We start from the raw sequence: 25271 nt of genomic DNA on the forward strand, positions 1-25271 counted from the left end.
TAAACAATACTTACTCATTGTTTACACACCATTAAGCCCACTGATGTGATCTCAGAGTGTGTCCTGAGAATTAGAAGAATAAATAGGGTAAGAGTCAAATGAATGTGTAATCTTATTAAGCATGAAATTTGTAAGAAAAGGATGATTTAAAAGGAATACTGTGTGCATAAGGATGATGTCCGTTATGAAACTGTTGTACAAAAAGCAAAGTCTGAATATGAAAAGAAACTGGTTCTATGTGCTAAAGACAACCCACAAAAATTCTATCAATATGCTGCAAGTAAAAGAAAGAAAGAATATGAAAGCATAACTTCTAAATGTAGATGGCACGAGGGTTACAGATGCAGAAGAGATTGTTCAACTAATGAATGTCCATTTTGTTAAAAGCTATCAATTGTTTACACACCATTAAGCCCACTGAATGAAGAAACTCAGGTGTATGAGGTATTAGAGCTATTGCACAAACTGAATAAGAATTCATCAATAGGACTGATGGGATATCAGCACATGTGCTAAAAGAGTCTTCAATTGAACTGGCTGTTCCTTTTAAGCAGGCTATTTGATATAAGTTATAAGAACAGGGAAGGTTTTGCAGGAATGGAAAGAATGTATGATAATTCCATTGCACAAGAGTGGTGCAGAGACCATTGTATACAACTATCGACCAATTAGTATCTCAGGAGTGGTAGTGAAGATTTTGGAAAAATTGGTTATGGCTTGCATGTTGAAATGGGTTGACAGTGAATCTCTACTTTGTAATGGGCAACATGGGTTTACTAAGGGAAGGTCATGCTTTAGCAACTTGCTCATGTTCTCTGACAGTGTTACCATTGAACTAGACAAGGGGAATGGATATAACCATGATACTTTTGGATTTTGCTAAGGCTTTTGACAGAATACAGCATGGTAAACTATTGCATAAATTGGAGAATATGGGTTTGGAGTATGGAATATTAGCGTGGATAAGAAGATGGCTGACTGACAGATATCAAAAAGTGGTATATGGAGAATGTGAGTCTGAAAGATTTAAGGTAACCAGTAGTGTACCACAAGAATCAGTTCTTGGTCCACTGTTATTCAGTCTGCACATTAATGGCATTGGCAACAATTTGGCAAGTGACATACAGCTGTTTACTGATGATGCAAAGATAGGTAGGTAGGGTAATCAGGAATGCTGCTGATATGCAGTAGTTGCAGAATGATTTGAATAGGTTGGAATTGTGGGCATGGGAAAATGGGTGTCAGTTCAGTGTGAGTAAATGTAAAGTCACAATTAGATATCCAACGTCATATTATATTGGTGGGATTAGGCTAGAAGAAACCGATGAGGATAGGGATCTTGGGATGATAATAGATAGGAAGTTGAAGTTCAGGGGCCATGTAGCGAAGATTGTAAATACAACTCAAAAAAATAATTGCAATGCTGAAAAACATTCACATGTAAAGATAAGGATGTCATTATGCCTCTTTACAAGACCTTAATAATACCTCACTTGGATACCTACCACAATGGGTCTGTGCACAGGTCTGGTCTCCTGGTTTCCATTGTGATTCTGATATAATGGAGAGAGAGAGTGTGCATAGGAGAGTGTTAAAAATGATATCAGGATTGTGGAATACTTTTATGCTTGAGAATTTGTGGTCTGCAGTTACTAGCAGATGTGATATGATTGAGACTTACAAACTTCTGAAAGGGTCATATAGGATTTCAGTTGACGGAATTTTTCAATTTATGTAGGTTTTTGGAAAGGACAAGAGGGCATTTTTGGAAGCTGAGAATGAATGCCACTAAGAAGCGGATGAGGGCTAGATTTTTGTCTCATAGGGTGGTGTATGATTTTAATGAATTGCCATTGGATGTTGTGAGTGCAAGTGGTGTGAATGAATTCAAGAATAAGTATGATAGCTGGTGCATGTAGTATGTGACCTCCCTCAATGAGTTCCTGACTCCATGTGGAGGTCTCTCTTAATAATAATTATAAAGATAATAAACTTTTCTGTTCAATATCAAGGGAAACTTAACTACTCAAGAAAAAAAACATCAAATACAAAACACACAAAGATCAATTCCCCCCCCCCCCCCACACACCGAAAAAAAAGAAAAGAAAACTGCACAACCACTCTGAGTGATATGCTACTGGCCATTGTCTTGGAAAGTAATCTCCTCCCTCTCCTTGCAACACATAATGATAACTGCACAAATACATCTGATATCATAATGATAATTGCACAAATACATCTGATTTAAAGACATGCTACCCCCACCCAAGAGTGGGGATAGCATGTCTTTAAATAAATTATGTTTGAACCATGGCATAAAGTTCCACATTATGCATGGAGAATAGTCATAGAATATTTGCAGGAAGCAGTATAACACTGTATACCCAAAGTTAGCAGGGTGATCAATAAGTATGAGCTGCAAAAAAATAAAATTTTGGGAAGGTTATATAAGGAGAAAGATGACTAGCATGGCAAGGAAGGAAAAATCAGATTATGAGAAGAAATTTGCTGTACAGGCTAAAGGAAATTCCAATGATAGTGGGAAGAATGATTACAGAAAGAAAAATTTAATGAGTGCTTATGGTAGAGAGGTTCAGAGGCAGACAAAATTATTGAGTTACTGAGTGATCAATTTGTAAAGATATATTATTATTATCCTTTTGAAGATTTTGCTATGACAGAAGTCACAGGGAATGATGTGAAAACAGAAGCTGATGAATTGTGGAGGTACTTAGGACATTGCAGAATCTGAATGCAAATACAACTTTGGGATTGGGTGGGATATTGGCTTGAATTTTAGGAGAATGTGCCAGGGGAACAGGTGATACTTTTGAGTAGTCTGTTTAAGTCTAAAGTCTGACAGTCTCGAGAGTTTCTGGAAGGAGGCAAAATAATTATTTTGCATAACGAATGATCTAAGTCATTGGTAGCAAATTGTAGATCAATCAGTATCTCAGGAGTGATGATTAAAAGTATTGGAAAAAGTTGGTCAAAAAGAAAATTCAAGAATGGGTGGATAAGAATTAGAATACTCTGAGGGGCAACATGGTTTTGTGAAGGCCTACCTATGACATGAAGATCATGTCATAGTAGTCTATTAACTTTTTATAATAGGGTGACAGCTAAGTTGGATAAAGGGAATGACTCCATGATTGATACTGCTAGATTTTGCAGAAGTGTTTGACAGGATACTACATGGAACTCGTTTGCAAATTGCAACAAGTGGGGATGGATATGGAAAAAAGGGTGGCTCATTGACTGATACCAAAAAGCTGTATATCGAGGAATAGAATCCAGAGAAGGAGGGTGACTAGTCATGTACTGCAGGGCACACACATACTTGGAAACTCCTGTTTGATTTGTACATAAATGATATAGAAAATAATTTGAAGGGTGATATTCATTTGTTTGCTGATGATGATGCAAAGTTGGATAAGGTAAGAGTTAATTAGGGTGATGTAGAGAGCCTTGCAGGATGATTTGAATAGTCTGACAGTATGGGTAAAACACAATGGATATCAATTTAATGTGGAAAAGTATACGAAGTTATGCATCTTGGGAATACAAAGATTACAAGCTGTGTACCACATTAAGGGAACTCTGTACTCCAGAAAATTGATGAAGCCAATGATTTGGGGGAGAGGTAGTAGTAGTAGTATTGCTGTGTTTGTCTGTATGCCTTTTTTTTTCTAATGTTACATTCACATTCTTCATCAAACTATGAATTGTCTCCCTTAGCTGATTGGTCACAATTTGAAGTGTTGGGAGCTTGCTTTTTTCCCTTGTATAACTAAGCTGTTAATATATTGCCTAGGAGATGAGGGCATGCATGCATCAGACTTGGTAAGAATACTCATAATAATAATACTTAATGGAAATAACCAACACCCAGAGTTAATACATTTATTAAACTCACTAATATTTTGCTTGTTTACTACCCAGCATCATCATAGAACATTGATAACTGTGACAGGCACACACAATTATGTTGATATGCTGATCATCAATCACATAGATGAAAACCAGTGAAATATTAGTGAGTTTAACAAATGTATTTTTTTCCCTTTTGATGTTGTTCATTATTCATAATTGGTTATCACGTAAGCCTTTCTTTATATATTGGTGGGAATAAATGCATTTCCCCAGTTTTAATATTACACATCTGTCAGCAAGATGTGTATCCTTGAGACCGCATACTACTTCTTTGACTCCCCTGTATTAAGTGCAGCAGTCCAATTATGTAAGAGGCATCTAAGCTTACTGGCATTAGTCTGTTTTGATGCTTGTAGCTTTTACAGTTCCTTATTTCTTTGGATTTAATTTTTGACTTAATCTGAAATTGTGTTTTAAGTCTATAAGTTCTTCTGTCTTCCTTTTAACTGTATTTTGCAAAATTTGTTGCACCTACGCGAGGGTAGTGTGAAAAGTTCTCGGCCTCGACCATAGATGGCAACACTATCGGCAAGATTTTTTTTTTCTAAGTTGGTACATTTGTCATAAGCATCCATGTGAAATTGCTAGTCATTCTATCAAATAGTTGCTTTTATTCAGCTGTCTGAATCAAAAGTGTTGTCTGTACCCCTTGAAATGGTTAAAATTGAGTATCGTGCAGTTATAAAATTCTTTGTAAAAGAAGGTTTAACGCCAAAATAAATTCATTCGAAGTCATAAAAATTTAGACACTCTTCTCTTTCATTTTCGGCAATTAAGAAATGAGCTGCTGAGTTTAAACGTGGCTGTACCAGCCTTGAGGATGATCCACCTGAAGGATGTCCAAAAAAGTGTAACAACACCAGAAATCATTGATCAAGTGCACGATATGGTATTGGATGACCGGCAAGTCAAAATGCATGAAATTGCTGAGATTATAGGCATTTCAAAAGAACATGTAGGATATATTTTGCATGAAGAATGAATTGCAAATGAAAAAAGCTTTGCACAAGATGGGTGCCGCGCTTGCTCACAACAGATCAAAAATGCACTCGCATGAAAATCTCTGAACAGTACTTGGAGTGTTTTAACAAGAATAAAACTGATTTTGTGTATCGATTTATTACTATGGATGAGACATGGATTCACCATTACACACCAGAATCCAAACAGCAGTCAAAAGAGTGGACAGAAGCCGGTTGTTCAGTGCCAAAGAAGACAACATCGATTCCATCAGCAAGAAAGGTCATGGCATCGGTGTTTTGGGATGCTAAAGGCATTTTGTTTATTAATTATCTTGAAAGGATAAAACAATAACCGGAGAATATTATTCCGATCTTTTAACCAGACTAGATGAAAAAATTTGTGAGAAAAGACCTGTTTGCAAAAGAAAAAAAATCATCTTTCATCAGCACAATGCATCTGCCCACAAAGGTGTTTTAGCAATGGGAAAATTAAGGAATCTGCATTATGAATTGTTGGAACATCCACCCTATTCCCCAGATTTGGCTCCCTATGACTTCTATCTCTTCCCAAAACTAAAACTCTTCCTCGTTGGTCAGTGTTTTTCTTTGAATCAAGAGGTGATTGCAGCTGTAGAGGGGTATTTTGCAGATCTTACTTAGAACCGCTACAAGGACAGGATAATGGTGCTGGAGCATGACTGGAATAAATGTATTAGTCTTAAAGGTGATTATGTTGAAAAATAAAAATAATTTTGAAATTATAACTTAATTTTTTCATTGTTAGGCTGAGAACATTTTAGACCACCCTCGTATAAAGTTGTTTTGCTATTTCATGTCTATGCATGTTTCATTCTATTCCTTAATTTCAGTTGGAATTTCATTGGGTGCTTAAGGGTCAAAGCTGTATAACTGAGAGGAGACCTCCACATGGCCTTTAAAGGAATGCGGAGAACCAACCAGGGCTTCTGACCTAATGTCCAATCCTCACCTTCTCGTGGTGCACCCTGTTGGGTATCTACTTGGATACTGAACGGACGAGGATGGGCTGGCAATTTGGGATTTAGCCGACCAAATTGTATTCTTATTGGTTAAACCAAAATATAGAATAATGGTACAACATGACAAAATTTCATGCCGGCTGGGCCGTTGCCCTGTTAAACAAGGCCCCCCGTTGTTTTCGCCAGGGAACCAGGGCAAACAGCGAAAAGTCAGCTACTGGAACAAATCTGAAAATAAACCCCAACTCAACATCACCAGAGTTAACGATCGGTACTATTACTATCAACGTAAGAAGCCTGAATGGCAAAGAAATGGAGCTAGCTGAGGAATTAGATAACTACCAGATTGACATAATAGGGGTGACTGAAACAAAAAAGACCAAAACTGGTGAGATCGTTCTGAGCAATAAATACAAAATGTTATATTCAGGCAATGACAATCAAGGAAAAGGAGTAGCCATAGTATTCAACACAAAATACGAGGCTAATCTTCTTGAATGGCAAAACGACCCAGAGGAAGACCAAGATATAGGTGGATTGATACGGTACAAAGTGCCTTTGACGATAGAAATATAAGATCTGATAAGGTTGGAGTCTTGACAAGTAACAGACTGATTTGGAGGAAAATTGTAGATAGGAAATTAATAATGATGTAATTTTTTTCATGTAGTACTATCATATCATGTACACCCCTTAAGGGTACATGGCAGGAATTTGATGATGATGATGGATTTTATTGTTCAACATGTGGGATTTTGGTGAAACATCTCAAAATGACATTCAACTCTTGCTATAGCAAACAGTATTGTAACAAACTACTGGGAGTTTTGTGGTAAAATGCTATACTAAGAAATCAACTCCTGCAAGCTATCCACTATAAGAAATGTTCTTGTGGTCCCTACAAACTTGTAGTGAGTCAGTTGTATAACATAGCAACTCTGCTCTGACAGGATGGCATTTTCTGTGATCATTTCCAGACATTGTTTTTTTACCATCTGTCGATGATAATTATAACCATGTATAATGTGAATCATACTGTATTATATAGGCTGAATGAGTCCTTGCCTCCAGGGAGCGAAGGACTCATTGAGGGAGTGCCTTCTGGGTCACAATGCCTAAAAGCCTTCATTGAAGAGATATACTTGCAAAAAAATTTTTTCCCTAACCACACCCTTATTTATTCCTAAAAACTGAGCAAGGATGTGGTCAGGAAGGTAAGACACTTGTAACATCTCAGCTGTGTCTATACTGTAAGATTCTCTTATCAATGTAAGTTTCTATCATATATCCTCTCTTTCATCAGTTACTCACTTTGAAGACTACATTTTCTCTCTCTGGTCTCATATGCACAATTCTGTAGGCTATTTTATCATCTTGGTTACTTTCTCTTTTCAATTGTTTATGTTGTCTGAACCTGAGCGACTATATCAGAGTAGAGCAGTCAAGATATGGTCTTATCAAAGCTTTGTGGAAGAGTAACTTCTTTATTCCTCCAAGTTAGTGCTGTTTTAAACATTGCAGTTATGCAGTTATTTGATATTATGATGCAACCACCTTAGCAATGTGTCTCAACTTTTAGCACTATGCTTATTTTCATTCCTCTGTAGCACAATTGGAAGAGCAATGAGACAGTGTTTAAATGAGAAGGCATGAATTTGATACTTGTTATCACAAGGAGAATTTCTATATAGACTTTTTCCGTTGAAGGTGAGTTAGCATGGGTTCTCCCTTTAGCTAACAAGCCCTTAGTGTGGTTATGCTTTGTTGATGATGTGTTTGCCATTTGACTCCATGAATAAAGTATTTTAGATAGGTAACAAAAGAATCCAAATAGCCAACACCCCAAAATTCACTTTACAGTAGAAAAAGAATCTAATAACTGTTTGCTTTTTTGTTGACACATTAGTCACCTGGCTTTCGGATAGTTTGCTCTCTTTTTCAATTTATAGAAAGCCAACACGCACGCACGCGCGCACACACACACACACACACACACACACACACACACACACACACACACACACACACACACACACACACACACACACACACACACACACACACACACACAGGAAGATATCTACATAAACAATCACATCATCATCCAGCCCAACACAATTGTATTCGAAAACACCTACAGAGCTGAGTTATTTGTTCCATTGATGCAGCTCTTTCCATCGAACTTAAATGTCTTTGGCATACTCCAGGAGGTATTACGTAATAATAATACTTTCCTGACCAATGGCTACATCTTCTACAAAGAAGATGAAATACTGCATGGCCCTCTTACTTCCTCCTGCTCAAACACACAAGAAGAAAACACCATTATTCCTATTTCCTATGTCCGAGGTACATCTGAGAAGATAGCCAAAGTACTAATAATATATTATTATTATTATTATGTGACACCTACAGTGAGTCCAAAGACTCATCGAGGGAGGGCTTACTCTACAACTCTGTCTCCACCACTCTACTACTCCAATGCCATCTACCACTCACCACCACCACCACCATGTTCACAGACAATCACAAACATCCATGCCCACAGCAGGATTCGAACCTGCAGCCTTTTGGCTGGAGAGCAGATACACTAAGCACTTGGCCACCCAGCCACCCAGGCTAGCATATATATAACCTTTTCACCACACTCAAACCACATTTTAAATTAGTAACTTTGATCTCTACCATCTAAAGCCCTGAATATAACGATGGAAGGTAAAAGATCCAAAGGTCGGTCCAGAATTAGATGGATAGACAAAATAAAAGAGGACCCGAAAACCAAATCACAACAAGCGACACCAAACTGGACAGAATTGTTCAGACTCTCCCGGGACAGACAGAAGTGGAAAGAGTTCATTTGGCCTCTTCTTCATCCACATAGATGATGGAAGAGAGAAGAAGAACTCTGATCTGCTCTCCTAAGGATAAACTCCAATCCCTAGCATATCCTGAAATACATGAAGAAGTTCCATGTGACTGTGACTTGGTCTACTATGAACAGACAGGAAGATCTGTTAACATCCATCTTGAAGAACATAAAAAATACATTTGCTACCATTATGTAAGGTCTGTACGCCCATTCACACAGGATTAGATGGAAGAAAATCATTGTGCTATAAAGACGTCGTTATGGATCAGAATGATTATTTTTAGAGTCAGCCATGGCTATGAAGCATTCTCCTAACCCGAACAAGTATGGCTTCATTAACTGCCAAAAATTTTGGAGACTTATCTTAACATCAACTCCTACACAACCATAAGTAATACTTCTTTTTTACAACATTAGAGGGTGCCAAATTTGAATTGTTTCACTTACTCGTTGCATGTGAACTGTAATGTGCTCATAAGATGCTGGTTTGAAATCCAGCAATTTTTTATTGCAAGCTCACCTGTCTTGTACACCCATTCCCTTTTTAGTTTATATAACAACCTCTGGTGAAGAATTCTGTCAAATGTCTCGACAAAATCAAGAAGTGTTGTGTTCATTTTCATTATCCAACTCTGCATTTACTTCTATAAAATGTGAGAAAATTGCTTTAGCAATTTGCTTTTATATATTCCTTTATTTCTCATTTTAGATTTGATATATTAGTCCAAGATGCATGTTGTCATCTCTCGTCAAAACTAAAATTCTCATAATTATAGTTTAACATTCTATTACTAGTGCTGGCTGTCATGGAACCAAAATCTCCGTCAAGGATATCCAGTAGTTTTGATAGTCTGCTAGGAAACAGTGCCAAATACTGGAATAAAATATTTTATTCCAGTATTTGTATAGATATCTAAATCAAATACTTATCTTTGTACATAAGTTATATATATATACAGGGTGTTCGGGATAAATTTGACATATTTATAATTAATTATATTTTTCCGTAAGTTACATGTATTAACACGCACTTCTCTTCATTTAAAAGTTTGGACCCTTCTTCATTCATATACAAGATGTCAGAAAGGATGGATAGCTGGAACCCACCTGAATCATGGAAGAGAATAACTTGTATCATGATGATTCGTGCCCGCCTTCAAAATAAGGATATTACGACTGCTGCCCAATGCTCCCTGAATACAGTAAAAACAATCAGGCATGAACTAGAGACTTGCAATGGTGACTACGAGGATGTAGCAAGAAGAAAGATCCCTAGCAGACGATCTGATTGCGTTCGTACAGCAGAATTCCTCGCAAATCTGCAGGAACAGGTGTTGAAGAACCCTGGCATTGGAATTCGGGCTTTGTTCGTGGAGTTGCTAACTGTAGTCAAGCCCTGGATAACAAAGGTAGCCAATGGTAGGCCGTATGTATGGCAGCAGGATTCGGCCCCTTGCCACACCTCTGGGAAAAGTCAAAAATGGTTGTCTGAAAATTTCTACGACTTCACCAGTCCAAATGTTTGGCCTCCAAACTCTCCAGACCTTAACCCCATGGATTATTTTGTATGGGGCGCAGTTGAAAAAGACACCAATCGCACTTCCAGTAATACAAAAGCCCAGTTAATGGATAAAATTAAAACAGTTTTTGCGGCCCTTCCCAGGGAGACTGTAGCATCAGCTTGTTCGAGGTTCCGAAGCAGAATTGAAGCTGTGATCGATGCTAATGGTGGTTATTTTGAGTAAATCTTGTTGATAGTATTGTAATTAACTCTGCCTGTAATGTTTTTTTGTCAATTCATTAAATTTAATAGATACAAAGAAGATTTTCTTTTTCCTTACGAAACTCAAATTTATCCCGAACACCCTGTGTATATATATATATATATATATATATATATATATATATATATATATTAGCTTGTTAGGTTGAGTATATCTGCTCTTCGAACATGAGGTTATGGGTTTAAATTCCACCGAAATTCATAAAATACTCAATAAACATTCAGTATTCATGAATTTCATCTAAAGGACATTAGTGTCCTTGAAATGAAATGCATTGCCTGATGATAGGCTTCTACCTTACTTAGTTTACAGCTTGAAGTGTTTTTTAAAGTTCCATGTTTTTTCTCTGGATTTTTTCTAGATTATTTAGTCCTTAGCCCAGATATTGTTTTAGTGTACAGTAGGTGTGCAGCTTTACGTGGTGATATTGATATAAAATGCGCTTGCACACACCTGTATAGCATAAGCTACAAAGAGAAATATTTTACTGTGACAAGAGCAAGTAATGCAGTGCTGCTTAAACAAGAGTATTCTGGTTTACTTGGAATCTTGAAACATTTGCCATTTGATGAAGATTTCTGTTACTAAATTCAGTTTTCAGATTTTTTTTTTTTCCTCCTCTTTAATTTAGGTGTGAAAAAGCTCTTATGTCATCAGTTGATATATCTAATTGCATTAAATTCTATCAGACTGCAGATGAAATTGGAGCAGTCGGTTTGAAGAATCACTGTTCAGAGCTTATATCTAGCTACTGGGTGAGTATTCAACTAATATGTTATACAAATATTCTGTTTAATTCCTTTTATTTTTTTTAATTCCATGTTTTCTGACTTATAATTCCTCCCCATTGACTTCCAACTTGTTTAGAAAAGAGTTTGTGCAGTTCACTGTAATATTCAAGTCTTAAATAAATGTAATTCCATCTGTTTGTTTGGACATTTGAAGTATGGCGACGAATTGTATAAACATATTTAAACACTAGAGCCTTCTTTGGCTTATATAGCATGTTAAATTGAAATTGCATTACCAAGCAAAAAAAAAAAAAAAGCGAAAGACAATTTGACAATTTACTGTTGTCAGTATCTGCTTATCCATTATAGATTCTTCTTTCTGTAAATTACGCAATGCTCATGGAGGAGAGGAGTGGTTATAGATTTGTGATAGTAAGGAAATGGATTAAAATGTATGACAGAATTTTTTCATTTTTGAAGATCACAAGGCTTTCTTTATGTAGTTTTTCCTTTAAATAAATGTATTTTATTGATAAACATTGATTATGAATCTGTCTCAACTATGACTAATGTTTAATTTCACATGAATGTTCTTGTCTAGATGGTTAGACCTTTGTGTGCTAGTTAAGTTACTAAGGTGAAATATTAGCATTTGATGTTCATATCCTGTAAAACCAAATACAAATCGAAATATGTTTTATTTCTTTATTAAAATATTTATAATAAATAACAAAAACATACTTAGAAGACATTATACTTCAATTTCAGTAAGTCTCATAAGTTTCTTAGTCATCCCAAAATAGACTAACCGCAACTACATCAACGCCATCTATCGCCTACCACTACCACCACTAGTACTAGTATTTCCACAGACAATCACAAACATCCATGCCCACGGGGGATTCGAATCCGCAGCCTTTTTGCTGGAGAGCGGATATGCTAACCACTCACTCAACCAGGCTGGCAGCAAAAAATATCGCAGCAAAAAATCAGTACTGAAATTTTGATAATTATTGTTTCCGAGTAGGATTCAACTTGCAGTCATGACATAGCCCTACACTCATTCCAAAAATGTTCCGATGATGGTCAGTCGACCAAAACGGTTCGCACCCCGTTAATGTTCTCCCCTGCCCCAGTTTTCCCATAAGTAAACCTCTCCCCCCCCCCCCAAAGCGCCCTTAAACACAATAAAATACATATTTATATATATATTATTAAAATAAACCCGGGTTTTCAATTTATTTTTCCCGCGTCAACCCCCCATGTTTCCTTCCCCCTTGTTATAAACAACCTTCAGTAGGAACATGGAATTTGAAGACCCAGTATCAAAACAAGGCATGTACAAAATTTTTCCTCCTCTTTTATTCTGCTATAATTGCCTTATACTCACCCATAATGTCCTAAAATATATATATATATATATACATTTTTTTGAGTAAAAATAGCAAATGTATTTAAAATAAGGGACGCTCCTAAACAAAAACAGGCTATAATAACCGTAATAATAATAATAATAGTGTTTAAGAGGAGTAGCATGGGAATTTCCCAGAAACAATACCTAGTTCATGAGTAAATCGAATGTGTAGAACAGGGACATCATCTTGAACTTAATAGCATCGAAACATTATTATTACAAGAAAACCTTGATATAACGACTAATTCAGGTGAGGGGGGGGTGTCCGTTAAATCTGAAAGTCTGTTATATAATAAAGTCAATTTTCTGAAATAACATAAATAACGATTTTTCTGAAATAACGATTTTCTGAAATAACATAAAATTTAACAATTTTATGTTAAAAAAATTGACAAATTAGCTAATTTGCACATTTTTACTTATGTAGAAACTTTTATACGACTTCTAATTTTTGATTTAACTTTAAATTAACTCTTTTCCGTTTGTCCACATATTTTAAGGTTAGGGTTACAAAGATGTGTTTTACTATTCATACATATCTAATTTTAAATTTATATTGAATAGGTCTAGAAAATGGTTTATGCGTACCTACATAAACCATTCACCATGAGTAAACAAATGAACACTACTGGGTGTGGCTTAGCGCATGTCGGAACATCGGCCAGCACTCGTTAAAACTGACGCAGAAAGTCATGCCACGCGACAAAAGAACCAATTATAGTGTATTGGTGTGATCATGTGCTAATCATTCACTGAACATGTTTTATGAGTGGTGACTCATTTATGTAGGCTAAATTACTACAGTGTTTTTCCAACATATGGTGGTCTATTTGCCAAAATTTGTTAAAAATAACAGGAAATTAATAAAAAATAACCTGTTAATTTAATTATAAGCAAATCTTGGTTAAAAGCATTTTAAAATTAACAGGGTGTTAATTTTCACAAGACATATGGACTGAAAATTTTGTCTGTTAAATCGAGGGTTTACTGTATAGAAGTATCTCCATGAGTCAGATAACTAATTGTGGGAGACCTACTCTAAACTTTATATGCACAATACCTATCATACCTCTCCTTAAATTCATTTAGTGTTGGGGCACTCGCAACTAATTCTGGCAATTCATTACACTTGTTGACCATTCTCCAAGCAAAACAGTCTGCACACACTCTTACAAAATGTCCAGCGGTGATTCTCCTCGTTCCATGTCTGTTCATCATGTATTGAAAGATTTCCTATGTGTCAATCTTATAGAACTATTTAATAACTTTTTCATGTTTCCTCTTTTCTACCCGTGAACTAAACTTTGAAACCCATGCACCTTCAGCTTATCCTCATAAGGAGCATTCCACAGATTTGTCATTGGTGATTTATATCTAAATCCCCTCCACCACATCCTAATCCCCCAAGAAACACAGGTGACCAAATCTGTGAACAATAGTGGAGATGTGGCTGAATCATAGCCTTGTAAAGAGGGATAATAACCTCTCTCTCTCTCTCTCTTGTTAGTGTCTAAGTAATCCTTGGAGCTATTTTGCTGACTTTTGCAATATGTCCTCTGAACTTCAACCCTGGCCACCATCATCCCCAAGTCCCTAGATACATCAATTTCCTTCAGTACCATCCATGTGTTACACAGTATGTAATCTTTAACCTTTTCAACCTGAAGTGCATTTGTAACATTAAATACAAAACTTATCCTTTGTACAGTGCTTATTTGTTAAAATCATCCTACAGATATCTACATCTTTATCAACTATTGCTCTCCCTGTGTTTTGCATCATCAGCAAACAACTGAATATATTTCCCTCCCATTAAATCTTCCCTAATATCATTAGTATACAAATTAAAAATAGTGATCCTAGTACAGAACCCTAAGGCATTCCATTAGTTGCTCTATTCTAGATTCCACTCCTCAATATACTACTCTGGTGTCTCTCTCTGCCATTTCCTATCCTTGCCACCAGCTTCATATCCATTGCCATTTGGTCAAACTTATGTAATAGTTTTTCATGTGATACTCTGTCAGATGGCTTTGAAAAGTCCAGCAATATCATGGTGTAGCCATTTTCCTTATCGCCGTTATAAAATGAGTCAATTACTAAGCCGGGACCTACCTTTTACAAAGTCATGTTGTTCATCATGTAGTTTCATATTCCTATCCATCCACTACTGAATTTTACTTTTAACCAACTTTTCAAACACTGTAACCACCACTCCCAAGATATTAAGTGGTCTGTAGTTTGCAACTTCTGGCTTGGTGCAACCTTTATGTAATGGAACTATCTTATCCTCTTTCCACTAGCTTAGACTCTTGCAGAGCTGTGACTTAGAACAACTTTGTCAGAGGCACTGCTAGTTCTCTTGAACATTTGGTTAACACACTGGTTGACATGTCATCTAGTTCCACTGCTGTGTTCATAGTTTTCAATATGCTGAGCACCTCCTGTTCATCTCTATTCTGATGTCTCTGACACATCAGCTACTGCAAAATCTCCACCTGAATGATACATCTTTTTTGCTTGGTGATCACTTTGCAATGCAAAGTGATCACCAATAGCATGAAGGTGACCAAAGCAAAAGAAATAGTCACCTTCATGCTATTGGTATTGATTAAAGTCATCCTTCCATAGTCATTCTTCCTTTTACATGATGCTACATATTGGGGGGGGGGTCTTTTGGATTTACTTGAGCCTGCTTAACTAATTTTCTCTCATCTGATTTGGCCTTTCTTACCATATTAGTCAACCCTCTTGCTTGCATTTTGTACTGCTCATGAGTATGTTGAACACCTTTTTCTTTATATTCTCTCCACAATATTTTCTTTTGCAGCTCTTGTCTTATATCTCTTCTCATCCACTTAATCCCCACTTGGTTTATCCTTCTCTGGATATGCAGTCTAATAATGCTTCTCTCAAACAATCTCTAACCCCTTCCCATGCACTACTGACATATTTTCCTAGTAACTTCTCAAGCTTATGACACTGTTCCAAATGCCACCTAAGTGTGTCATAATTACCAGCTTTATAGTTCAAGATAAACCCTTTCTTGACAGAGAATTTCACATTTTAGCAACTTCTCAGAACAAGACTTGCATGGTCACTCTTCCTGATTGGAGGCAGAGTGCCTATCTTGGTTATGGCTAACCATTATCAGATTAAGCACTACAACCTCTGGTTCCCCTCTATAATATGCTGTTTCAGATAATTATCCATTTGCAATTATATAAATTCCATCTCCATCTTGCCATGCCTCCCTTCTTCCCTCGAATCCATTTTCCCATAATTGATCAGCCTGCACTCATGCAAATTTGCCAATGCATGACATCCACATCTTCCTTCCTGTGAAAATCCTGGTTTACAGTAGCAACTTACAATATATCAGGTCCTATTGGCCTCTGACACCAGATAGCCTCAAATGAAATATCTCTACAGATTAAAAATCCTTGTTAATGTCTAATTTTGTTGTTTGAAGTCCCTCAACTATTATTGGCAATACCCCACCTCCTATCCCATTCCCTCTGTCCTCCCTGAAAATGCAATACCATTTGCATTCTATCTCTTCGCTCAATGTGGTGTCACTGATGTGCATAATTTTTGGCCAAGTCAAGCTGACCAATGATTTCCCTTTATTTCTTATTCTCCTGTTCCCCCCCCCCCCCCCATTTTTTTGCCTATCAACATGTATTTCAACATTATCTTGGACCCACAGTTACCCTTGTGTTGTAATGATGTTACCAATCTGTTTGGATTTGAAACATCTATAAACCACACACAGTTTTTCTCCTGCAGACTCTTCTAGTCTTTCCTCTCCCATTCTGTTTATTATTACTGCATGGACTCCTAAGACTCATTGTGGGAGACCGAAACTATCAACACATTTGTCATACCTCTCCTTGAAACTATTAACATACTCAGACAACCAATTCCATTCATTCACCACTCTTCAAGTGAAAAATCTATCCTTAATATCCTTGCTAACCACACTCAAACCCAACTTCCAGGGATGACCTGTTGTTCTGCTCCCTCTGGCCAAGTATTGAACCATTTCCCCCTGCATCAGTCCTATAAAATTCTTTAAATAACTGAAATTTTTCTATCCTACCTTCTCCCCCTTCCCCATTTTTTTGCCCATCAACCAACTTTTGCAATCCACGAACCATCAATCTGTCCTCATAGGGCAGCCTTGTTGGCTGCAATTTATTTGCTATCATCAGCAGTATCTCTGCCTCTGTGTACTGTATCCTCTCTGAAATTACTAAATCCATCACATTCTATCCCCATAACTATGGCATCTGCTGTTAGCCAAATCTCATTAATGGCTATAACTTTGGGCAAGGTTGCACCAGTACCAAAAACTGTTCCCTCTTATTCCTGATGCTTCTAGCATTAGTATGTAGAAGCTGTAGTACCTGCTTAGGTACTCTCCTTCAGTGTTACACTGTGATCAGGATTCATTTGAGTAAAATTATGGAGACTACAACCATGTTAGGACTAATTATTTTATTTCCAGATGTTCCAGTCTTCATATTGACGTCATCTTCTGGAGTACACACACATGCATATAATACATACGTATATATACATAAAGACAAGCTATATTACATTTCAAACAGTATGCCAAAGTGACAGCCAACTGTTTTTCTACTGGCCTGACCTTTAGCAAAAAAAAAAAAATAAAATAAAATAAACTTCATATAATTTTAATACAGCAAAATTGGTGCATAATCAATAAATTAACATGAGCGTTGTTATATGAGGATATCTGAAAAGTTCTCGACCATAGATGGCAACAGTATCGGCAATATTTTTATTTCGAAGTTGCTACATCTGTCATAAGCATCCATGTAAAATTGCAAGTCATTCTATCAAGTAGTTTGTTTTATACAGCTGTCTGTCTGAAGCAAAAGTGTTGTCTGTATCCCTTGAAATGGATAACATTGAGTATTGTGCAGTTATAAAATTCTTTATAAAATAAGGTTTAACAACAAAAGAAGTTCATAAAAGTTTATGGGCACTGTTATCTTTTTTTCGACAATTAAGAAATGGGCTGCCAAGGTTTGTACGTGGGCGTGCATACATTGAATTTGAACCACATGAAGGACGTCCAAAAGTGTAACAACACCAGAAATCATTGATCTAGTACACAATGTGGTATTGGATGACCGACGAGTCAAAGTGCATGAAATTGCTGAGACTATAGGCATTTCAAAAGAATGTGTAGGATATATTTTGCTGAAAAGCTTTGCGCAAGATGGGTGCTATGCTTGCTCATAGCAGATCAAAAATACACTTGCATGAAAATCTCTGAACAGTGCTTGGAGTGTTTTAACAAGAATAAAACTGATTTTGCGTCGAATTATTACTATGGATGAGACTTGAATTCACCATTACGCACCAGAATCCAAACAGCAGTCAAAACAGTGGACAGAAGCCAGTTGGTCAACACCAAAGAAGACAAAGTCTTCCATCAGCAAGAAAGGTCATGGCATCGGTGTTTTGGGATGCTAAAGGCATTTTGTTTATTAATTATCTTGAAAGGATAAAACAATAACCGGAGAATATTATTCCGATCTTTTAACCAGACTAGATGAAAACATTTGTGAGAAAAGACCTGGTTTGCAAAAGAAAAAAAATCATCTTTCATCAGCACAATGCATCTGCCCACAAAGGTGTTTTAGCAATGGGAAAATTAAGGGATCTGCATATTATGAATTGTTGGAACATCCACCCTATTCCCCAGATTTGGCTCCCTCTGACTTCTATCTCTTCCCAAAACTAAAACTCTTCCTCGCTGGTCAGCGTTTTTCTTCGAATCAAGAGGTGATTGCAGCTCTAGAGAGATCTTTTGCAGATCTTACTGAAAACCACTACGGGGATGGGTAATGGCGCTGAGCTGGAATAAGTGTATCAGTCTTAAGGAAGATTATGTTGAAAAATAAAAATAATTTTGAAATTATAAATTTGTTTTTTCACTGTTAAGCCAAGAACTTTTCAGACAACCCTTATATTAGAGTTAAGATGCTAGATTATTTAGTCCTAATTATAATTAACTCTCAGATCCAAAGGTTATGTGGGTAGAATATGTGCCATCCATATTCTTGGGATTTTTAGACCACCATTATTGTTAAGATTAGTGTGGTTGATAAGAATTTCACAGGCCTCCTTAAATTTATGCTCATACGATGTTTTCATGTGATGTAAACAACAGGTGCTTTTCCAGTCACTTCTGTTAGAGTATTCAGGGCATGATCAGAAAAGCCAGATTTACCATAGTTGTTAAATTTAATGTGCTGTTTATGTTGCTTTTTTTGATAGGAATTGTCCGTCCTGTTTCACCTATGTTGGGCAAATTACATGTGCAATGAATATGGTATACTGCAGGGTGGGCCGACAGAGGAAATGGATCCTTGGATGAGTTGAATAAGTTCTTTGATTTTGCAGGAGGTTAAAGGTGGCATTGAGGTTATATTTTTGTAGTATTCTGTTTTATTTTGTCAGATATCCATTTAGTGTATGGAATGGCTATCGTTTTATTATAATTTAGTTTATTTTTAAGTGGAGTCTTGTGACAAATTTTGTTGATAGTAGTTTTTGCTGTAGCCATTTTTCAGGAAGTTATTGCTGATAACTTTTAATTCGTTTAATTAAACATTTAATTAATTTAATCACTCGGCCAGTCTGGTTGGCCTAGTGATTAGTGTATCTTTTCTCCAGTGAAAAGGGCTGTGAGTTCGAATCTCGCTGTGGGCTTGGATGTTTGTGATTGTCTGTGAAAACACTAGTGGTAGTGGTGGGTGGTAGATGGCATTGGTGTAGTTGTGGTTCATTGTAGTTGGTGGATTGTGGTGGTGGAGGAGTTGCAGCTGTCCTCCATCGATGAGTCTTTGAACTCCCTGAGGTGTCGTAATAATAATAATTAAAGTGCTTGTTCAACATTTCATAACATTGCTTGTTCAACATTTCATAAAATTGCTTGTTCACTGGAGCAAATCTTCAATCTCTGTTTTTTAGTATGTTAATGACACGTAGTTTGTACTGCTGGGAGGAAGATGTGTGACAAGTGTATCTAGAAAAGAAAGTGTTCTGACTTTCAATTGTGTTTGTGTTGTTTAAGTGGCTGAGGAAAGTGTTCTAATGTCTGGCGGCCAAGGGACCATATAACAAAAACATCATCAACATATCTAAGCCAGAATGATATATGCATGTAAATGCAAGAAAGATATTTAATTAACCATATATTTCGGTCTGGAAATAGCAGACCATCCTCAGTGGTATTACCAGAACAGTTTTAAAAAAATAAAATAAAAAATACAAGCTAGAATACTAACAATAGATCGTTAAAAATAGAACACGCCGTGTGATGTTATATCACTAAGTATTAAGTATAAAACGGAATATTTTGAAGTAGAGACATGATTGGAAGAAAAAAAAAATTAATGAGTAATCTTGATTAGACTTTCCCAGATTTTTGATATAGATATACAGTCATTACGATTCAGGTTGGAACAATGGAGCAAGGCCTCCACTCTTTCCTTGAACAAATGTTCGAACCTATAACGGGATCTATGTAAGAGGCGAGTCCTGGACCAAAAGATGCTGTGGTCAGTTTCAATCCTGTGTTGAGCCAATCCAGACTTTTCAGGTTTGTTGTGAAGGATTGATGTTCTTGGATTCTTTTTTCAAGAGAACGTACAGTCTGTCCAAAATAGGAGAGATCACAGTTGCAAGGAATTTGATAAACTCCAGGAAGAGATAAAGTTGAGCATTTGTCTTTAGGAGAAGGAAAATGAGAAGACAATTTGTTAATAGGTGAATACATAGTTGTTAAATCATATTTCTTTAAAATTCTCACGATAGGTTCTGAAATACCAGAGATATAAGGAATAGACACTCGACGTATTGAAACTTTGTTGTTTTGTGGAGGATTATAAGAATTGAGAAGATGTTGAGTACTTTTTTTTAGAAAAGCCATTGAGTTTCATGTGTTGTTGGATAGTAGAAAGTTCTTTCTGTAGATAATAAAAAGTAGAAAGATTAGTTTTGGCTCTTCTGATGAGGCATTTTATAATTCCTGTTTTTTGACATGGATGATGGCTGATTCTTTAAGAATATAACAACCTGTGAACGTTGGTTTCCTGTATACTGTAGTTGTAAGAATACTTAAAGGTGACCGGATGAGGAGAACGTCTAAAAAGATAACTGGTTGTTTTCTTCTATTTCGATAGTAAACTTTATACGATGATGCAAGGAATTAATACTATTTAAAAAAGAAGGTAAAGAGTTTTTGCTGTGAGGCCAAATAGTAAAGATGTCATCTATATATCTTACCCAAAAAAATGGTTGAGGGAAAATAGATGAGAAGAGAACTTTTTCTAAATGTTCTAAATGAAAGTTGGCTAAAGCAGGAAAAAGAGGAATTCCCATGGCCATTCCTTCTACTTGGCTGTAAAATTTATTTTGACATACGAAATATCCAGAATGTATTACGAAATCAAATAGTTTTATAATGTCTTGAGGAAAGATGTCGGCAAGGATTCTTTTTTTTTCAAGAGAACGTCCAGTCTGTCCAAAATAGGAGAGATCACAGTTGCAAGGAATTTGATAAACTCCAGGAAGAGATAAAGTTGAGCGTTTGTCTTTAGGAGAAGGAAAATAAGAAGACAATTTGTTAATTTTTTTTTCCAATCATGTCTCTACTTCAAAATATTCCATTTTATACTTAATACTTAGTGATATAACATCACGTGGTGTGTTCTATTTTTAACGATCTATTGTTAGTATTTTAGCTTGTATTTCATTTTTATTTTTAAATCTGTTCTTGTAACCACAGCATCTTTTGTTCCAGGACTCGCCTCTTACATAGATCCCGTTATAGGTTCGAACATTTGTTCAAGGAAAGCGTGGAGGCCTTGCTTCATCGTTCCAACCTAAATTGTAATGACTGTATATCTATATGAAAAATCTGGGAAAGTCTAATCAAGATTACTCATTAATTTATTTATTTTTCTTCCAATCGTGTCTCTACTTCAAAATATTCCGTTTTATATTATGTTGGAGGTTTAATGGATTTTTTACAACACTCAGAAAGAATTAAATTAGAATTTAATACTCCTATATTTCGTCCTAGTCACTAGGACATCTATGGGGATTACAAAAACAATTAATGTAACATGCACACAAAAACTTACAATACTAAGCCCAACCGCGTGGGTGACACAAAAGTCCTATCTAGGTGGAGCGCCCTCTAAGGGCGGTAGTAGGTGGCCTGGAGTGTAAGGTGGGACCTCTGGTGATGAGTGTTTCCCAAATCTTCGGAAGCTTAATGCAACCGTATTTGTTAAGATTTGGTTGGTTTCTGAGAGCAGCTGCTGCTGCTTCTAAGAAAAGTCTCTCTTTCTTTAATTTGCTGTGGTGGAACATGGTGGTTTTCTTCCATGATGCTCTGTGGGTGGTGTCCAAAACATGGTCATCCAAGCCTGAATGGCCATAGTTGTGTTTAACGATGTACGACTTGTGTTCCTCCAGGTGGATGGATGCTGATCTGCCTGTCTGTCCAAAGTACGCAAGCTTACAGGAACAGGGTACTTTGTAAACTCCAGGCAGAGAGAGAGGGGAGATCTGATCTTTCGTAGAACGGATAAGGGCAGCAAGTTTGCGGTAGGGCTTATATGCTGTGTGTAGGTTATACTTTTTTAGTATCTTGGCTATTTTTTCCGAAGTGCCTCGGATGTAGGGTATGGTGATGGCATTTTTAAATTCTTGTTGACGAGAGGGACGGGGAATGGGGGAGGAATTGATTATTTTTTTGATACTGTGTTCACTGTAGCCATTGGAGAGGAAAGTTCTGTGTATGTGGTTAAGCTCAGTAGTGAGGGTGGTTCCACTGGAACAAAGATTGTGGGTTCTCTTGGTAAGGGTTTTAATGATGCCATATTGTTGTGAGGGGTGGCAGTGGGAGAGTTTGTGAATGTATCTGCCTGTGTGTGTGTGTGAGTTTTCTGTATACAGTGAAGGCAAGTGTATCATTGGGCAGGTGCGTGACTAAGGTGTCTAGGAAGGGTAAACAATTGTTCTTTTCCTTTTCCATAGTAAACTGGATTCTTGGATGTAGGCTATTGAGATGACCGAGGAAGGAGTCTAACGTGTCTGGGCCATGAGGCCAAATGGAGAACACATCATCTACATATCTTAGCCAGATAGAAGGGTTGAGTGGGGCTGAGTCTATGGCTCGTTTTTTGAAATCTTCCATATAGAAATTGGCAAGGGGGGGGTGAGAAGGGGGGGAACCCATGGCGGTTCCTTCTATCTGCTTGTAGATTTTGTTATTCCAAGAGAAACACCCAGAGTTGATGGCAAAGGAAAAGAGATCTAAGATGTCAGAGGGGAAAACGTTTTCTAAGAGAGATAAAGTGTCAGTTAAGGGAATATTGGTAAAACAAAGAGGAGATATCAAAGCTTACCAATATGTCTGTATTGTTCAAGGTTAGATTTTCTGTAAGGGCTTTAAAGTGGGTCGAGTTTTTTATATAGGAAGCTGAATTTCCGGTGAGGGGGGAACAGAGTTGGCCAGCTGTTTAGACAGTCTGTAACAAGGTGCATTGGTGGCATCTACTATAGGTCTGAGTGGGGAATTGGGTTTGTGGATTTTTGGTAAACCGTATATTCGGGGGGGGACGGGAGCGGAAAGGTTTAAGTTTTTTCGTGACGTCAGGGGGCCAGGAGGTTACTTTTTTAAGTAAGATTTTTAATTTCTTAACTTGTGTTTTTGTGGGGTCGTGTTCTAGCGGGATGTAGGTAGCGCGATCGTGGAGGATAGTGTTCATTTTACGATTGTATTCTCTGGTATTAAGAACAACTGTGGCATTACCCTTATCCGCTCTGGTGATGACGATACTTTTTTCTTTGCGTAGTTTCTGGAGAGCCATACGTTGAGCATAAGATAAGTTACTTTTTGGAAGCGAAGAGTGAGCAAGGATGTTGGCTACGTCGAGTCTGATGTTGTTGGCTACCTCCGACGGTAAGCGACCGATCCCCCGTTCGACGTTAACCATTACATCGAGCACCGGCACTTCTTTTGGGGCAAAATTACGGCCAAGGCCAAGGGCGCTGACGGCATCCTCGTTGAGCCTTTTGGAAGAGAGGTTAATTACTGTCTGGAGCGGTTGAATTTGTGGTTGTGGTTTGTCTTTAACCAGGTTGCTGTATTTCTTGACGTGTTTGTTTTTTATTTTTTTGAAATTCTCTCTGTGCAGATGTTTCCGAAATGTGAGAGAATCGACCAAAGTTTAGGGTTAAGAACGGTGGAGAGCTCTGTATGTAGGGAGCCAATGACTGCTTTCGTCACTGCGAGGGCGGCACGAGTAGTTGTTCCAGTGGAACTGCCCTCACTACTGAGCTTAACCACATACACAGAACTTTCCTCTCCAATGGCTACAGTGAACACAGTATCAAAAAAATAATCAATTCCTCCCCCATTCCCCGTCCCTCTCGTCAACAAGAATTTAAAAATGCCATCACCATACCCTACATCCCAGGCACTTCGGAAAAAATAGCCAAGATACTAAAAAAGTATAACCTACACACAGCATATAAGCCCTACCGCAAACTTGCTACCCTTATCCGTTCTACGAAAGATCAGCTCCCCCCCCTCTTTCTCTGCCTGAGGTTTACAAAGTACCCTGTTCCTGTAAGCTTGCGTACTTTGGACAGACAGGCAGATCAGCATCCATCCGCCTGGAGGAACACAAGTCATACATCGTTAAACACAACTATGGCCATTCAGGCTTGGCTGACCATGTTTTGGACACCACCCACAGAGTATCATGAAAGAAAACCACCATGCTCCACCACAGCAAATTAAAGAAAGAGAGACTTTTCTTAGAAGCAGCAGCAGCAGCTCTCAGAAACCAACCAAATCTTAACAAATACGGTTGCATTAAGCTTCCGAAGATTTGGGAAACACTCGTCACCAGAGGTCCCACCTTACATTCCAGGCCACCTACTACCGCCCTTAGAGGGCGCTCCACCTAGATAGGACTTTTGTGTCACCCACGTGGTTGGGCTTAGTATTGTAAGTTTTTGTGTGCATGTTACATTAATTGTTTTTGTAATCCCCGTAGATGTCCTAGTGACTAGGACGAAATATAGGAGTATTAAATTCTAATTTAATTCTTTCTGAGTGTTGCAAAAAATCCATTAAACCTCCAACATAATGTCCTCACAGCACTTAAGCCTCTACACAAGAATACCGTTTTATACTTAATACTTAGTGATATAACATCACGTGGCATGTTCTATTTTTAACGATCTGTTGTTAGTATTCCAGCTTGTATTTTTTTTTTTTTTTTAAACTGTTCTTGTAATACCACTGAAGATGGTCTGCTTTTTCCAGACCGAAATATTTGGTTAATTAAATATCTTTCTTGTGTTTACGTGCATATATCATTCAGTCTTATGTCACAAGTATCCTTAAAACAGCAAATATCTAAGCCAGACTGTGGGTTTTGAAGTATAGGAATAACTTACCCAAAAGCATCCATATGAAAGTTAGCAATTGGGGGTGTGTGTGTGGGGGGGGGTA

The 25271-nt window shown here is 37.3% G+C and overlaps 1 protein-coding gene across 1 annotated transcript in view; it reads left to right on the forward strand.

Annotated features, from left to right (window-relative positions):
- LOC150110021 (ankyrin repeat and FYVE domain-containing protein 1) overlaps positions 1-25271 on the forward strand; it is a 532825-nt gene that overhangs the window by 136206 nt on the left and 371348 nt on the right. The window contains 1 exon segment of the mRNA XM_090395273.1: positions 11178-11301. Coding sequence (XP_090251399.1) covers positions 11178-11301 — 124 coding nt within the window.

This window comes from Typopeltis vanoorti, chromosome 1 (assembly GCF_054136105.1).
Source record: "Typopeltis vanoorti isolate ZY-2024b chromosome 1, IOZ_Tvanoo_1.0, whole genome shotgun sequence".
Lineage (NCBI taxonomy): Eukaryota > Metazoa > Arthropoda > Arachnida > Uropygi > Thelyphonidae > Typopeltis > Typopeltis vanoorti.